Source organism: Budorcas taxicolor, chromosome 4 (assembly GCF_023091745.1).
Source record: "Budorcas taxicolor isolate Tak-1 chromosome 4, Takin1.1, whole genome shotgun sequence".
Lineage (NCBI taxonomy): Eukaryota > Metazoa > Chordata > Mammalia > Artiodactyla > Bovidae > Budorcas > Budorcas taxicolor.
Window position 1 is genome coordinate 37,572,539 of NC_068913.1, and position 19,205 is coordinate 37,591,743.

At 36.7% G+C, this 19,205-nt stretch overlaps 1 protein-coding gene across 1 annotated transcript in view; it reads left to right on the plus strand.

The window, feature by feature from the left end:
- The window catches only part of SEMA3D (semaphorin 3D), a 136,289-nt gene that overhangs the window by 101,035 nt on the left and 16,049 nt on the right, over nucleotides 1-19,205 (plus strand). Inside the window, exons 11-15 of the mRNA XM_052638848.1 lie at nucleotides 8,327-8,549; nucleotides 10,458-10,546; nucleotides 12,327-12,368; nucleotides 15,224-15,381; nucleotides 18,916-18,980. Coding sequence (XP_052494808.1) covers nucleotides 8,327-8,549; nucleotides 10,458-10,546; nucleotides 12,327-12,368; nucleotides 15,224-15,381; nucleotides 18,916-18,980 — 577 coding nt within the window. The remainder of the gene's footprint in view (nucleotides 1-8,326; nucleotides 8,550-10,457; nucleotides 10,547-12,326; nucleotides 12,369-15,223; nucleotides 15,382-18,915; nucleotides 18,981-19,205) is intronic.

Here is a 19,205-nt window from a genome sequence, read left to right on the forward strand (position 1 = left end):
CATCAGTTAATAAACATTAGGTTGTTTTCACATAAGATCTGAAGGGTTAAAAGCAAACAAACAAAAAAAAAGATCTGAAGGGTTACCAAAAAATTAAAAAGTAAAACTAACACATGATTCAGCAACCCCACTTCTGGATATTTATCCAAAAGAATTAGAATTGGAATCTTAAAGAGAGATTAGCACTCCCATGTTCATTTGCAGCATTATTCACAATAACCGAAATGTAAAAAGTTTTTGAACTTAAAACATGTAAGGACTATATGTTTCACTACTTTTGAACCATTCTCCCAGGGTTTTTAAACAATTTCTAAACCTCTAATTTTGTAAAAATAACAATTCATTTTTAAATTACATTTTCTCCTAAATAGTTACCATTTTTATTGTTGAATGTTTCAGCTTTAATTTTAAAGATCAAACTTACATGTGAATTTCCCAACTAAGGCTTCATTTTTTGGTGGGGAGCAATAAGATGTAATTATCCATATTGCCTTTTAATTTCATAACTTATTTTTATTATGTGTATATTGGTGAATGAGAAATATATTAAAATTCCCATGAATAGCTTACACATCAGCAAAACCCATTCTTTCTTTGTGTCTAAATATTAGAAAGAGGTGATGCAAATGTTAACTCTGAAAATATCTGAATTCCTTGTTTCAAGGAGATATTGTTATCATATCGTAGGAGAATAATACCTAATGACAATAATTCAGTTTTTAGAGCAGACAGGCTATATGCATTGGTGCTTCACTTATTATTAAAATGCTTGCTGAGAAATTCCAACTTTTACATTGGTCCATGTCCTCAACAGCATGGGTTTGAAATAAAACATGGAATTCATGAGTTCCAAAACTCACCCTATTTTCTCTTCCTGATCTACCTAAAATATTTGGCCTGAGCAATGACATATTTCTGCAAAACATTGTTTTTATAGAGCTGATGATTCTTAGAATTGTATATCTTCACAAATTTCCTAAATTAGATGTCTTCATGAATCTCCTAGGAGAAGGCGCTGGCACCCACTCCATTACTCTTGCCTGGAAAATCCCATGGACAGAGGAGCTTGGTAGGCTGCAGTCCATGGGGTTGCGAAGAGTCGGACATGACTGAACGACTTCCCTTTCACTTTTCACTTTCATGCATTGGAGAAGGAAATGGCAACCCACTCCAGTGTTCTTGCCTGGAGAATCCCAGGGACGGGGGAGCCTGGTGGGCTGTCGTCTATGGGGTCACACAGAGTCGGACACGACTGAAGTGACAGCAGCAGCAGCAGCAGCAGCAGCAGCAGCAGCAGCGCCAGCAGCAGCGTGAATCTCCTAAATTAGATCTGAGTGTAACTTAGACTAGCTCCATTAAGTAAGGATTTTCTGATTATTTGCAGAGAAAAAAGGGTTTTAAGACTGATTCAAAGATAAGGGTACAAAAAGAAAAATACTTCAAAAAAGTATCCTAAACTTCTTTTCTATATTAGACTTTGAGTGCATGTACGCTTAGTTGCTCAATCATGTCCATGCCCAACTCTTTGTGACCCTTTGGACTGTAGCCTGCCAGGCTTCTCTATCCATTGGATTTCCCAGGCAAGAATACTGCAGTGGGTTGCCATTTCCCTCTCCTGGGGATCTTCCCTACCCAGGAGTTGAACTTGAATCTTCTGTGTTTCCCAAGTCTCCTCCACTGCAGGCCGATTCTTTACCACTTAAACTACCAGGAAAACCATAGACTTTGAATCTTACCAAATGAGATGAAAAAAGTAATGGAAGAATCCCCTCACAGTATTGCCCTATCTTTTCATTTCTGCATCTGATAAATGTCTAAAACTTGGTTGCCTTTCCTTTGTTTTAAGCTTTCCTAATTAAAGTATGTGGAAATCTTTGGGGAAATTAATTTTGTGTGTCACTACCTCATAGATGCCTCTCTATCATGTTAAATTCACAGTTTCATTTTTTTCCCCAATATTTGTTTACAGTATGGTTTTCCACTTACTGGATAAAAAACTGTTACTCTATTACCACTTCTAAATTACCAAGAATATCTTTAATTCTAATCCTTCTAGGTTTTTTATTCTGGAAGGGAGAAGCAGAAGCAGAACTAGAACCTGGGCCTCCTGACTCCTGGTTCCTTAATCTGATACACTGAGGCGAGCATATGACAAAACATCTCTCTTTTCCCTTTAACTGTATATAGGACATGTTTCTCTGACAGGGTCAGATTCTAACAAGTCAATCTTTTCAACTGGCTTTCAGCCTTCTTTTCCAAAGGGCCAGCATTCGCTTTTAAAATAAGATTCTCCAAATCCCAAACTATTGGCTGTGTTCAATCAAGTTTTCATTTTTTTTGTATAGAAATCTAAAAGACAACCTTCAAAAACAAGAGATTTACCTGTCTCTACCTCTGGCTCTTCTAACTCTTAAATTGAATATAGCACCTTTCTTGCTCAAATATGTTATAAACTAACTCTCAGAGTAATAAAGGGGCTAGGATGGCACCTATTAAATTTGCATGTTTTACTTTATAAATAAAAATCAGACTGCTTTACACATTTAGCTTATTTTTCCCATTTTGCAAAAAATGAAAGCCCGGTTCAGTTGTTCCCCATGCCATATCTTCCCTTGCACTGGGTCATCCCTCTGGTTTGTTTAAAAGGAAATTGCAACCTGCAGACAAAAGGTCTAAGCAGCAGGGGGAGAAAACTGTCTGGGGCCCACCAGGGGGCCAAGTTCTCTCATTGGATAAAACCCATTTTTTCTCCTCTTATCCATTGCTTCCCACTGCACTGACTGAAGGCCCTCTACAAACATGCAGATGTGCCAAGCATAACATGATCACACCTAGTCCGGGTGGCAGCCTGCCAGGGAAGATAGGCGTGGAACCAGGATTCACTAATGCTGGGTTTACCCTTTCATCCCAGATCCGCCTACAAGCTCCTTTTCTCCTCTGCACTTGTGCTGGTATTGTTTCCAGCAAGATACAGACATTTGAGAGTTTTGAGACTAGCTCTCTGCCCATTTTTTACCCTTCAAATTTTAAACTTAGAGTTTTTCTAAACAGTAGGTGGAGACACAGATAAGTTCCTTGATTGATTTCTTACAATCACAGGAGCTAAAGTGATGGGGGTCAGGCAAATGTTAGAAAGCTGGGGGCAAAAATAAATTGCCCTCTACAGTGTATTCAGATGGACTGAGTCAACAGGTAGAACTTAAAGTACATACGTACAGAGAAAACTTGGCTAGATTGTGAATACCTGGGATGTATGGTTGCAAATGGAAAATCTTCTAGGACTTGTGGAAGGAAGAGAATTGAAGATGGTTATTTAGATGGAGCATTTCCCCACACATTATCTTTCTCTTTTATGGAATTCTTCACTAGTTTCTATTTACCTGCATAAGATGCTTGGCATCTCAAGTTATTTTTAGATCTCTGTGTGATGCAGGTATATGATATCAAAGGGGAACATTCCCCTGGTTTTTAACATACTAAAATAACAATATTTGGTTCAAACTGTACTGTCTTAAACCTCAGGGAGTATGTCTACCAAATCACTTTCATTTGTGAAAGCAGAGTGGCGACGCAGACCAGAGAGATCACACACAGCAACCTAGAGGGTAAAGATCTTATCCAAACACTGGCTGCATGCCATGAGGAAAAGCTGCCATATGAAAAAAATACATTTTCGAAGATCATTTTATAATAGGCAATAGAAACCAGATTTCCTTTTATTTTTTCTTAGATTTTAATATACTTAAACCTTTTTGTCAGAAGGTGAGCAAGAAGGAAAATTTATACTTGTTTTTTGATAAATGGTCATAGCTTCATTTGCCTATACTTTCTCACATTAAAATTTCTTATAATTTGAATATTTGATATAAAATCTGGCTTGAACGGTACAACATATCTTTTGAAATATTGGCTACTCTGTGATTGTAGCTACACAGTCAAAAGAGCTGATTTTCTTAAGTTAGAGAGCTGTTTCAAAGATGTAATGCAGTCAGAAATCTTGCATTTGCTTTGATTTTAATGACAGACCCACCAGATAGCACCACAGGAGTTTTAAGCTATAAGCCTACTATGAATGGCCTTTGACTGAAACATGCAGCCTATAATTGGGCAAGAGCTTTGTATCATTTGAGCTCCATATCCACTTTGAGTTACAGCTTAATCTGCTTAATACGGGGTTTCTTCCATTATCTAGTTGACAGATTTCACTTGGCTAGGAGCAAAGTGCTAGAAACAGTGACTAAAGATACATTTATAGATTCAGACCACCAACCAGCTAAAAGTATGCTCAGTAAGTAACAAATGGCTAACATTCTAGGACATTTCTAACCTCTTTAGTGCAGATCTGGGACAAGACAATAAAACTAATCAGGAGAAGATCAGTTTCTTTTCACATTCAAGACTTTTATGACAGATAAATATATTCTTCAGTTATTTATGGAAAATCATTAACAGATTTTTTTTAAATTACAAGTTCTTTGATATTTCTTATAATTTGGTGAGCTATTACGATTTTATTGCTGTAAATTTAAGGTCAAGGTCATTTATTGTGACTAACTCTAGTATGTTTAGTTCCATAGAATGACCCTGGTGAATGCTTTGACTGAGAAATACAAATTCAGCCTTGACAAGATTCTAATTAGTGTAGTGATAGTGAAGTCGCTCAGTTGTATCCGACTCTTTGCAACCCCTTGGACTGTACCAGGCTTCTCCATCCATGGGATTCTCCAGGCAAGAATACTGGAATGGGTTACCATTTCCTTTTCCAGGGGATCTTCCCGACGGAGGGATCGAACCCAGGTCTCCCGCATTGGAGGCAGACGCTTTAACCTCTGAGCCACCAGGGAAGTTCGGGATATAAATAACTCGGTTCAGTGCAGATTATGATTCCAACTTGTTGAAGAGCTAAAATATGGAGAAAGCAGGACTCTCTTATAAACTTTCCTAATATTGCTCATTTTCTTTTCAATGCTTTCATCATATAGCTAAATTTTTTCATTCCCCAAAGAAATGTATTAGCCTATTAAGAATTCAAGTGTAATAACAGCATTGTTCTGAGATAAATTCCTAAACTGTAATAAAATAAAGTAGATTAGTTTGTGGGAGGGAAGATATTTGATGGAAAAAAGTCAAATATGAAGCAATTCCCTTTTCATATTTTTGGATAGAAGCACATGGAATTCATTTAATTTGTAGCAGTGTAAAATTTTTACTTTTACCACCAGGGGTCAGTGTACACTAACTATTGAATTAGTGGATGCCAAAAGGCACACATGAAGAGATGTTAGACAAGTGAAAAATTCCCTGAGGGTTTCTCCACAGATCGTTTAGGGGAAGAGCTGTTGAATTGCTGAATTGTTCACAGTAAATTTTCACACCAGTTATGAAAAGCTAAATGATTATAATGTCAAACTATTAAAGCTGTTTTATAAGTAATTTTATGACGTTGATTTGTTACATTTTATTTTTTAACAATCATGGTTTTAATTTAAAACTGAAATTTTACATTAATTAAAGGAAGTTGAAAATAATGGTGTTTATAAATCACTTTCTTTCAACTCAAATTTCATGTAACTTTGTAAAAACTAGAGCTAATTTTGGAAACGTTAGAAAATACAGATAAATGGATAGAATTTAGACATTTCTTTCGAACTTTAATAAGCAGGATACTTTGTTTTGTAAGGATCTCTTTGATGACCATTAGCCATTCCATCTGCCAACAAGTTAAGACAGTTGTCTTTCGGCCTCTGAATTTAATTCAAGAAGAGACCAGTGTAAAAGACAATAGAAATATCTATCATGGGGGTTTTATAGTCAGTTTTCTTAAGTTATACTTCTTGGAAGAAAAGATATGGATGGGAATTACCAATTTTCACCTATGCTAACACAACCAAAAAAGACTTTTCAAAAACTGGAGCCCAAATGGACATGGGTAAAAGATTTAAAATGTGTGCACTATTAATGTTTCATTGAGGTATAATTGACATATAGCATATTAGTTTCATGTATAACATAATTTGATATTTGTATACACTGAAAGAAATAGTATGGACCTAACAGAAGCAGAAGATATTAAGAGGTGGCAAGAATACACAGAACTGTACAAAAAAGATATTCACGACACAGATAATCACGACACAGATAATCACGATGGTGTGATCACTCATACTCACCTAGAGCCAGATATCCTGGAATGTGAAGTCAACTGGGCCTTGGGAAGCATCACAATGAACAAAGCTAATGGAGGTGATGGAATTCCAGTTGAGCTGTTTCAAATCCTGAAAGATGATGCTGTGAAAGTGCTGCACTCAATATGCCAGCAAATTTGGAAATCTCAGCAGTGGCCACAGGACTGGAAAAGGTCAGTTTTCATTCTAATCCCAAAGAAGGCAACGACAAAGAATGCTCAAACTACCACACAACTGCGCTCATCTCACACACTAGTAAAGTAATGCTCAAAATTCTCTAAGCCAGGCTTCAGCAATATGTGAATCATGAACTTCCAGATGTTCAAGCTGGTTTTAGAAAAGACAGAGGAACCAGAGATCAAATTGCCAACATCTGCTGGATCATGGGAAAAGGAAAAGAGTTCCAGAAAAACATCTATTTCTGCTTTATTGACTATGCCAAAGCCTTTGACTGTGTGGATCACAATAAACTGTGTAACATTCTGAAAGAGATAGGAATACCAGACCACCTGACCTGCCTCTTGAGATATCTGTATGCAGGTCAGGAAGCAACAGTTAGAACTGGACATGGAACAACAGACTGGTTCCAAATAGGAAAAGGAGGATGTCAAGTCTGTATATTGTCACCCTGCTTATGTAACTTATATGCAGAGTATATCATGAGAAACTCCCTGGGCTGGAGAAAGCACAAGCTGGAATCAAGATTGCTGGGAGAAATATCAATAACCTCAGATATGCAGATAACACCATCTTTATGGCAGTAAGTGAAGAAGAACTAAAGAGCCTCTTGATGAAGGTGAAAGAGGAGAGTGAAAAAGTTGGCTTGAAGCTCAACATTCAGAAAACTAAGATCATGGCGTCCGGACCCATCACTTCATGGCAAATAGATGGGGAAACAGTGGAAACCATGGCTGATTTATTTTGGGGGGGGGGGGGCTCCAAAATCACTGCAGATGGTGACTGCAGCCATGAAATTAAAAGACGCTTACTCCTTGGAAGGAAAGTTATGACCAACCTAGACTGCATATTCAAAAGCAGTGGCATTGTCAACAAAGGTCTGTCTAGTCAAGGCTATGGTTTTTCCAGTAGTCATGTATGGATGTGAGAGTTGGACTATAAAGAAAGCTGAGCACCGAAGAATTGATGCTTTTGAACTGTGGTGTTGGAGAAGACTTTTGAGAGTCCCTTGGACTGCAAGGAGATCCAACCTGTCCATCCTAAAAGAGATCAGTCCTGGGTGTTCATTGGAAGGAGTGATGTTGAATCTGAAACCAATACTTTGGCCACCTGATGCGAAGAGCTGACTTATTTGAAAAGACCCTGATGCTGGGAAAGATTGAGGGCAGGAGGAGAAGGGGATGACAGAGGATGAGATGGTTGGATGGCATCACCGACTCAATGGACATGGGTTTGGGTAGACTCCGGCAGTTAGTTATGGACAGGGAGGCCTGGTGTGCTGCAGTTCATGGGGTTGCAAAGAGTCAGACATCACTGAGTGACTGAATTGAACTGAAAGATGATCACAATAGGTCTAGTTAGCATCAGTAGTCATCCATAGTTATTTTTTTCTCTCGATTAGAACTTTTAAATTTTATTTTCTTAGCAACTTTCAAATATGAAATACAGTGTCTGTAACTAATAGCCACCATACATCACCAGGACTTATTTTATAGCTAGAGGTTTATACCTTTTGACCCCTTCACCCATTTTGCCCATCCCTCACCCCCAACTTCTGGCAGCCGCCAATCTGTTCTCTGTATCTACGAGCTCTTCTGTTTGTCCCATTGTTTAGATTACACATATATGGGATCATACAGTATTTATCTTTCTTTCTTTGACTTACTTCACTTAGCATAATGCCCTCAAGGTCCATCTATGTTGTTGCAAAAGGCAAGATTTCATTTTGTGTGTGGCTGAATAATATTTCTTTGTAATATTTTAGAATATTTTTGAAAGCAAAAACTTGATTTAAATATACTCACGGTGAACTGTATTTATTTATATCTCAATGTGACTTCATGTTGATCCTACTGACCATTCATTTAATATTACCAGTAATAAGCTCTAAAAACTTTGAAAGTAAATGAAAATTTCTCAGGTGCATGAATAATGTCTTTACTCCCTGCCTCATTTCTTTTCAGTGTCCAAGCAAAACCTATGACCCACTGGTCAAATCCACACGAGATTTTCCAGATGATGTCATCAGTTTCATAAAGCGGCACCCTGTGATGTATAAATCAGTATATCCAGTTTTGGGACGACCAACATTCAAGCAAATCAATGTGGATTACAGACTGACACAGATCGTGGTGGATCACGTCGTTGCAGAAGATGGCCAGTATGATGTGATGTTTCTTGGAACAGGTATGCTAGGACCATGTTATGCTTTCTTTCACATGAATTTTTCATTAGACAAACAGAAAATTCAGAAAAGTCTACTGATCAAAATCAAAATGAGTAATTAGTTCATACCTACTCAATGTTTTTTTAACTTGCATAACAATTGCTTTTAATTGACCATCATACCTATCTCCCAGCCTCCATTAGAGTTGTGTGAGATTTCAAAACATATTTCTATAATACAACTGCAGTGTGCCTGCTATAGATGAGGTGCTCAATACATATTTGCTGAATGACTATGGACTAAAACAAGTAGGCAAAGAAAAGTTTCTCTATCTTCAAACTTCACATTTCCTTCTTTACAGAGATATTTGACAATTCTACCCCAAAGGATCCCTTCACCCAGTTTTGAGAATCCCTAACTTAGTTGACATAAGATGGCTTTTCAAAAAAGTTAATTATTAATTTGTAAAGAACTTAAAGTAAAAACTTCTTGGTAATTATTTTTCCTGCCCTTGAATTTTGCAGATTAATTATTCATTATTAGAACTCATTTTATTTACTTTTTGATTGCCAACTCATTAAAATGATTACTTTTTCTAGGAAAAGAAATATTATTTATTTGGTGCATTTCAAAAAAGTAATATCTAATAATGTACTGTGAATTCTAATGGCAATGAAAATAGCATGTATTTTTAAAACAAAAGCACTGCATCCTGGATAATGTTGTATAATTTGATCGATCAAGCATTGCATTAAAAAAATAGAAATTTGATGAGTTTTGAAGAAATTGACACTTTTACTGAAAAAGGTTTTTAGGACTACAAAACAATTTTAGGCTAATTTTATTTCTAAAACAGTATTGGTTTTACAAAAGTTAGGTATATTAGGAAGCATCTGTGTGACAGACTCAAAGGACTTTCAAGCACTCCAGTTGTCAAACCTGATTATGCTGCAGATGGTGGTACCAAGGCCCAGGGAAGAAAAGTGGCATTTTCCAGACAACAGAGATTACTACTGAAGCATCAAAACATGAAATAATTAGTTTGTGATTAATTCTAACGAGTTTACCTCTTAATTGCATGGCCCACCCAAAGCTCATTCCTAGCTCTTGAACATTTCTGAGTCAGAAAAGCCATTTAGCCACTAGGTGGTACTACCTAACTTTTATTGAGAAAATTATAAGGATACTGAGGTAGACTGATTTCCAAATATGGTATTTGGAAAATGTATATTTAATATTTTTCAAAGATTCTAGAATCATTTAAAAACAATTCACGGTCTTTTGTACAAACAGGATTATTACCATACATGTTTATATATTCCAACCACAGTGCTCAGAAGTTTATAAGCAACTATTTTTAATTTATTTTTATATAGGTCAGTCTAGACATTAATCTCCAAATGGAAATTTTTTTCTTTTTCTAAAATGTTCTTTTGATCATCTTTCTGTAATTGCATGCCACCTTGTGGAACTGCAATGTATTATTAATCTTGTGATAATTTAAAATTCTAAAATAATTTTAGATAAAAACTTTACTTTCTAACCCATTAATGTTTCTGTCAGTTAAATACATTTGATTAGTAATGGCCACTTTTCTCATATAGATACCTCTATGATGTTTCTATTTGTTATCATTTCAACTAAGTTTTAAAGGAGACTTAGATATTCCTGTGCTAGGAATACACTCCAAGTATGTGTCTTTTAATATTTTCTTTATAAACATATGTTCTATGAGCTGAAAGCTATAATATTTCAGAAGAGGAGAATCATATATTAGTACATTAAGCTTTATTTCTTGCATGCTTTATTTAACCTGATTTCTTGAAAGGCATTGAGAAAAAAAATGAGGGGAGCAAGGTGAAGGTTGGTAATAAATGTTTAAACATTGAAGTAGAAACATAAGGATCATGGGTAATGTATTTTTTCAGACATTGGAACAGTCCTAAAAGTTGTCAGCATTTCAAAGGAGAAGTGGAATATAGAAGAGGTAGTACTGGAGGAGTTACAGATATTCAAGGTAAGACTTAGGCCAGAGTTCTGGGAGAAGAGACGGTGAACCCAAGCAGTTCTTATATGGGATGTGTTTGTCTCAATATATCATCACTTTTTCTGGAGAAGTCTCTGCAGTTAACTCCTTTATTTTTCGTTCCCTTAAGTGAAGGAAAAATGTTTAAAAAGCAACCAAGAGTTGGGCTCATTTTCCCCTGTAGAATATAACTGAGCTTGGTACTCCTGGGACTACCCCTTATGACTGAGTTTTCCAAGCTTATGCTCAGACAGATCACTACAGTAGATGAAAGCCTGGGATCTCTTTTACTATCCAGATGCTTTTCTGCTTTATAAATTTTACTTTTCAGTTTTTCCTCAGTTGAATTTGAGAAAACTGAAAAGTGTATAAATCATGTTTCCCTGTATTTCTATAAGAAATTTTTTTTTAAGTTGCATGATAGTAAATCTTTATGTATGCTAAGTTCCTCTCAATCACCCAAAAACTTAGTAGATCTAAAATAATAGTTCTCCAGATTTGGGGAATATCCTTAGACTTTTAACAGTAAATCTGAATTGTGGCATTCTTTGTAGATGTTCAGTGAGATTCAGTTCAAAGTTATTTTCTAAAAATGAAATTAGAAATAAAATTGCATTTCTTAGAAGAGCTTTTGAAAAATATGCTGGGTCTTTTGTAACATTTTTGTTGAGATAGCTATATTAAAATATACTGTTTCCATGTGAACATCTATTGTCATAAAAGAGAGTAGACCCTCCACTGTGAGGGGCTCAAGTTAATTAACATGCCGGGTTCCATTGGTTCCTGTTTACAGGATGATACTAGTGGTCCAGGAGTTAACAAAAACAAGACCTGCTGTCTACCATCTACTGAAAACAAAGCTTTGGATAGTTCCTGAGGGAAAAGTCAATGTCAAATATACGTGTGAACCCAGAGGCCAAAAATAAAGCCCCCACAACACATGTAGGCATGTTAGACTGAGTCTGTTCAGTGGCTGTTAGTTTCAAGAGGAATTGTTTGGATGGATTCCACTCTCAAGATTAAATAATGAACCTGTCTGCTTAATTCATTTTAAAAAGGTATTTGATAGAACTTCCTCATTTAACATTTTTCTTTTCATTTCTTTCATATACTTCCTTAAATTTTTTATATCTATTTTGAGAAATTAATATATAGAGAAAGATTGATGATAGATGAAAAGAATTTTAATCATCCCATCATTCTTAGTTTGGGAACTTTTCTGTTCATATATTAAATTTAATATTGCTTGCATAGAGATGTATTTCCTACAAATAAAACTTTCCTCCCATGAAATTATACACATCATGTTGTATAGGGTTCTATAAAGCATATGCTCATTCACAAGGAGCACTATAACTCTTTAGAATTCTGCTACTTGAACAAGTTTTGAACTACTGATCTAAGTGAGAGCAGAAAAAGGCAATAAATAATTATGGAGATGTTCTTGTCAACACTAGTTTGAATTATATGGAAGCAGTTAAGATAAGCAAAGTCAGAAGAGGGAGAAACCTTATGGGTAACTGGGAACAATTTGCAATGCAGAATGCCTTCACATATATTTAGGTAATTTTTCTTTAATAAGAAACTATTTTGATAATTTTCATTAAGGTTGAATCAGTGCACATGGGAAGGAAATAGCAAACATTAAGATCTTTTTCTCCTCGACATAACAGAGCCTTGAAGTTTACTCCAATTATCTTTGGTACAGGATAAAATATTGGCTACTATAAAAGACTGTTCACGATTATTAACAGTTAATTTCTATTTTCAGCATTCATCAATCATCTTGAACATGGAGTTGTCTCTGAAGCAGGTACTTTCTAATTTTTGTGTAAAAATTAGCCACAAAAGGAAGACCGTTTGAATCAAAGTTTGTTTTAGGGAAAATCCACTGAGGCAGGAAGTTAAATTATAAATCTATAAAAAGCTTTAGATTGTTTCTTTTATAACTGATTATTGGGCATTGTTTCAGCCTTGCCTTAGGAGACATGGAACCCAATTTCATTAATTGAATAATACATTCTCCCTTTCTTTGGCTCTTGAAAATTGAGCTCACTTTCCTAGTCTCATGAGAATGCCATTCTGTCAAGGCTGTAAAGTAATTCATGTAACAATAGAATACTAGCACTAAACATTAAAAATGGTTTTTAATCAGGGAGTGTAGGAGTTAGACTACAGTGGCAAACAGCCCAATAGTTAACCTCCAACCTTCCATTTAATATCTTACTCCAGGAGTCAATTTCCTCAACAGTAAAGTTAGAAGAATAATATCTACCTCCTAATAAATTGGATGCTGTATGCAAAATTCTAGACAGAGAGCTGGTACTTTCTAAGTGTAAAATAGATGGTAGCTAATGATAACAATAATAATATTTAATATGATGTCACAGTTCTTGGATATGATACCCCAAACCCCAGTTGATTCAAGAGGTTCAGACTTGCATTACCATTCCTATACATACTCTTGATATATAAGTAAAACACATGATAGACAATATGTTCAACATTAAGTTGTTGCAAAAATTGTCTTAATCCATAGAGTAAGTACACCTAGTATGATACAAGGATTATTAGGAAAATATCCAAGTAGATTTCTTCTTCAGTCTTTTCTGTTAGTTTGTTCATTCATTCAACATTTAGTTCCTGAAGGCCTGCTACTGTCCTTGGAGGGTACAGAAATGGATGAATGGCATAGGTCTTCATCTTTAGAAACTCTTGTCGAGCCGACAGGCAAAGGCACATGCAAACACAGTAGTGCAAAAATGGAACCATGTACTAGGGAGACGGAAAAGAGAAGAGCTGATGGAAAAGGGGGTCAGGGGAGCAGGGGGAGGAAGCTAAGAGAAAGACAACTTGAGCTATGAAAGCTCTTGCAGTTAATCAGATAGAAAGAAGGATGGGATGGACAAGTAGAAGTGGGGAACGTTTGAAAAGGTATAAAGAGTGAAAGATTGTAACTTATCCTGGTAAATTTGTACAGTTGGAGCAAAGAGCATACCTATCCTTATGGAGCAAGGAGGCTAGAAAGGAACCTGGGGAAGTAAAAACAGCAGAAGAGTAGACACATCTTTGCATGGATGCCCTTCTGAGAAGTTTAACATGTTTATCCAAGACAGTGAAAACCTTGAAAGATTTTAAGCAGGAGGGTGTCATGGTAAGATTTTCCTCTTAGAGAGAGCAATCTGGTGTGGCAGTGTGGAAGATGGATTGAGTCCCGGGGTAATAGTAGGACACTTACAAGTGATCCTGGAAAGAGATGATAAGGACTTGAGACAAAGGCAGTGGAGAAGGAGGAGGAAGTAGATTAAGAGTTCTGTATGAGAGAATGGAGAGATAAGGTGGCAGATGGAATGAGAGTGAAGGACGATTCAGAGACAACGCCCAGATTTGCGCCTTGTGTGACTGGGATGCTGTCTCTTGGTCAGCTAGGGTAGGAAGTGACTTCCCTGGTGGTGCAGTGGCTAAGACTCCGTGCTTCCACTTCAAGGGGCACAGGTTCCATCCCTGGTTGGGGAACTAAGAATTCCGCATGCCACACAGCTAAAAGAAAAAGAAAGGTAGGGTAGGAAGCATAGATTTTGGGAATCAGTATGTGCATATTTATGTTGTTTTCAAGATACCACTGAGTCTTTGTACAGGAAGAAGAGTAAAGAAGAGAACTGAAAAGAAGGAAACCCAACATTCACTGCAGAGAAAGGAGTCATCAAACGAAACAGAAATCTTAGACAGAAATAAAGAGGGAGAACAGGAGAAAAGGAAGAGTTTCAAGGACATTATAGAAAATTATATAGTAAAATAAGTACTAAACAATATATGCATTTAGCCTCTTGGAGGTCTTAACTGGCAGATTAGTGGCTGGTAAGGATATAAGACAGATTGCTATAGGTAGAGTACACATCTGTTATTTGTGCCAGTATCTATTTCTAGATTTTTTTCCCCTCCATTTAAAGTTTGGTATGTCCGCTAGACTTGACCACATGTCATTTGAAGGCACAGACAATGGCTTGTTCACTTGTATGATCCCTCCCCTCTGCCACCACCACATGTCCTCAAATAAATTCATGTAAGGATGTGAGGATGTGGTCCCTTATTTTCAAAATGTAATTTTATTTGCTGAGTTGTCAGTATCCTGCAGGCTTTTACGTGTGATACAGCATCCCACAAGCCTCCTTAATACTTTCTTCACAATGATACCAAATACTTTCTCTCTCATTTATAACTCATTTTCCTTCAGGGATCCATACTTCATTAGCAAATGAAATGGTTAGTTAAAACCACAGAAAAAGTTCTAGAAACTTCCTTTTGGTCATTTCTTATGGCAGGAGAAGACCGACCGTGTTGCCTATAGCATCTGTGCTTGATATAGTCTACCAAAGTCTATTTTCAACTATTGAGAAAGAATTTGACATCTTAATTCCTCAGTCTAGCAGCTGGTTTTTGACCTTCTTAAATTACTGCCAAGGTTACTCTAGCTCTGTAGAATGCTATCCAATTCAGGATCAACACCTTCAAATCACCATCCAGCCAGACTGAAGACTGACTTATCTTACTCTTCCTGTGGCAACCGAGGAGACAGATTTAGATCTGTGACATGGTATTCAAGAAAGGGAAGTTCTTAAGACTAGACTGAAAGATGCTTCTAATGGATTTGTTTTGCCTGATTTGCAGCAACAATTGTATGTTGGTTCCCGAGACGGATTGGTTCAGCTTTCCTTGCACAGATGCAACACTTATGGGAAAGCATGTGCAGACTGCTGTCTTGCCCGAGACCCCTACTGTGCCTGGGATGGACATGCATGCTCTCAATATGTGCCCACTTCAAAAAGGTGAGCAGCACCTCACATTAAGAGGAAGCCTTCCATTTTACATGATGAACAGCTCATGTGAAGTTGTGAGTAAAAGTTGGCCAATTTCTCTTGTAGTTAGTTTAAAGACAAAACATACAGGAAACATGGTCTGTGGTAGGGATATTATAACCTAAGTGTTTTATAGTTTTTCATAAAGCTAAATTTAAGGAGGATAAAATACAATGTTCTGAAGTCTAGAAATGTGGAGGTTTTACCAAACCAGGTTTGTCCAACACACAGCAAGCCAGTTGTGGAGATGCCAAGGTTTGCAGCTGAGAATGGGGTTTATTCATGAGGCAGTCAAGCGAGAAGACAGGAAACAAGTCTCAAATCCATCTACCCAAAGGTGAGGGCCCCAGGATGTGTATGAGATAAACCTGAGACCTGGGGAGCCTGGGAAAGGTAATTGGAGATAGAAAAGGTGAGGTAAGCAATGGCCTGTGCAGATGGAACTAAGCTACAGGCTTTTTCTTGGGATGCATGCTCGGAGGGTGGAGTTTTGGCCTCTGATGTCAAAAGGTAACTGGACACCCTCACATGCCCAGAGCGAAGGCCAATGTCTTAACTGGCTAGAGCTCAAACAGGACACAACTAACTCCAACAACTTGGGCAAAAAGTTCATTGTTCAGGTTACCTGAGGCTTGGAGATATGCACCTTTTTGTAGCAACAATTAAAGCAAGCTTGATCAATGAAGCCAGTTACAGGTTTAATGGATTTAACTGATAACTCTTGATTTCACAGCTTTAAAAAATTCTGATAATTGTTTATATCTTTTGCCTTCCTCTTTGTCAGAAAGCACAAAAAGTTTGCTTTCTTTACTGTTCTAGCCTTTGTACATTCTTCCTTTCTTCCCTTGTTTATAAGTATGCATATACTCACAGTTCAGTCGCTCAGTCGTGTCTGACTCTTCGTGACCCCATAAATCGCAGCACGCCAGGCCTCCCTGTCCATCACCAACTCCCGGAGTTCACTCAAACTCACGTCCATCGAGTCAGTGATACCATCCAGCCATCTCATCCTCTGTTGTCCCCTTCTCCTCCTGCCCCCAATCCCTCCCAGCATCAGAGTCTTTTCCAATGAGTCAACTCTTCACATGAGGTGGCCAAAGTACTGGAGCTTCAGCTTTAGCATCATTCCTTCCAAAGAACACCCAGGGCTGATCTCCTTCAGAATGGACTGGTTGGATCTCCTTGCAGTCCAAGGGACCCTCAAGAGTCTTCTCCAAGACCACGGTGCAAAAGCATCAATTCTTCGGCACTCAGCCTTCTTCACGGTTCAACTCTCACATCCATACATGACTACTGGAAAAACCATAGCCTTGATTAGATGGACCTTTGTTGGCAAAGTAATGTCTCTGCTTTTGAATATACTATCAAGGTTGGTCATAACTTTCCTTCCAAGGAGTAAGCGTCTTTTAATTTCATGGCTGCAGTCACCATCTGCAGTGATTTTGGAGCCCCCCAAAATAAAGTCTGACACTGCTTCCACTGTTTCCCCATCTATTTCCCATGAAGTGATGGGACCAGATGCCATGATCTTCGTTTTCTGAATGTTGAGCTTGAAGCCAACTTTTTCACTCTCCTCTTTCACTTTTATCAAGAGGCTTTTTAGTTCCTCTTCACTTTCTGCGATAAGGATGGTGTCATCTGCATATCTGAGGTGATTGATATTTCTTCCGATAATCTTGATTCCAGCTTGCACTTAATGTATGTTTTTGTAATACTGTAGATTATATACAGCCCACAGTACATACCAGTGATTATGTGGAATTTTGCTTTTACTCCAACTTAGCCAATTCCTGCCACCCAGATATGCTTAAATATCAAACTATGTCCCACTGTTTGTAACTTATTGCTTTATGTACTCTTAAAAGTAATGTCATTGTAGGCCAACAGTACCCAGGCTAGGAATTTATTTACATACACACAGGCAAAAAAGTACCGCAAATTATATGTTTGTTCATTTCAGCACTGTTTTCAATAGCAAAATTATTGGAAACAACCTAGTGCCTATTAATATGAGTTATGGTGGCTGATATATTAAAATATCATTATTTTAAAATGTGGTTTACAGTAACACTATTTATTAAAGTATCACCCAATTTATATTTTGTTCCAGGTTAAATGTCAGCAAACTATATATATATTTTTTTTAATCTGTAGGTCTTAACAAGATAGCAGGTGAGCATACAATAGTCCTACTACTATATATGCACTTCTATTTTTTGAAAGTTAACTGATCTGTTAAATTGTAAATTCTAGTATCTCAGATTGAATGTATAGTACAAAAACAGACACAATGCCAAGACCTTTTTATATTCCCTGAAATCTCTGAATTGAATTTAAGTTTAAAGTAAAAAGTCACAACATTTTTGTTAGTTTTTCACAAAGAATATACTCATCCTAGGTAATCTTTGGGCAATGCTTTTCTTTTCTAGAAGCTAAAAAACAAGAATGCTCATTAGTTGGTAATGAACCTTCAGTTTGATGAATTGATCCTGTTCCTTATGAATCCAAGATTTAAAAACATTCTTGACCTTATGTACCTTATACCATCATATTTTTTTCTTTTTGTATTTCCCAGGACTGTATCTCTGATCTTGCAGACATGCCACTGTGATGTTCTCCCTTACCTAACATAATGTTTGTGTGAGCCAAAAAATGTGTATGATAGATGAATCTTCCACAAGACTGTCATCCAGTCAACATTTCCCTTAAGGAACACCCTAGTATCACAGAATGTTCATTGTGACATCTGTGATCTCTGATGTGGCAACATAAAATAGCCAAAACAAATGAAACTGCGCACTGAGTGTAAGATTTATTTATCTTAGATGTAGCAGATTTTTTACTATACAATAGTTATTATTTTCTCTTCAGGAAAACATGTGACAATAATGTACAAGGCCATTATTTTATTATTACTATCATTAGCACCACTATGAGAGAAACATTGTGAATTGTGTGTGTCAGTAGATAGAAATAACATCTAGCCATTCATGCCATTTCAAACTTGTACTTCTGTTTCAAATAATATTTATCTTGTTGTTTAATCACATAAATAATGAATCTTCATATGATAAAGCATTTTATACTTGTGTGTACTTTCTTACCCACTGACTAAAGCTCTTTTATATCTTATTTCTTTCCACTGACTGACTGAAAAAAAGAAGATACAAATAGTTACCCCTCATTGGGTATAAATAAAAACTGGAGTACATTTGTTTTCAACCTGTTGTACTGAATAATCTGTCAAAACCAAAGAAACATTGTGATGGCTAAATAAAATTCAGATCATCTTATTGCTAAAACAAGATCCATTCTGTTAGGACTCTACCTAACTAGTAGTACTTGGATTAATGTTGCAGTGATTGGAATACTGACCTGCATTTAAGTTAAGCAGTGAAACAAGTACAGTTCTGCTTCTGCTACTGTTATTAGTATTAGATGTAGACTTTTTATATTCCAGATATCATGCTTGAAGTTCTAAACCGCTTAATCCCTTTTCTATAGGCGAGCTAGACGCCAAGATGTGAAGTATGGGGACCCAATCACCCAGTGCTGGGACATAGAAGACAGTAAGTATAGGTCTGCTATTCTTTACTCCCATTGAAAACTGTAAGCCTAATCTTTGTGTGTCTTTTTTATTATATGACTTAAAACATCTTTTGTGTAGCAAGATCCCATTTTGTGTAACGCTTGTGCTCTGGAAAAGCAATAGAAAGTTTTATAAATCAGCCCCCTGTTCACGTGCCTAAGTGAATATAAATCTTTGTTATATTGTTATTTGTTTCATATGGCTT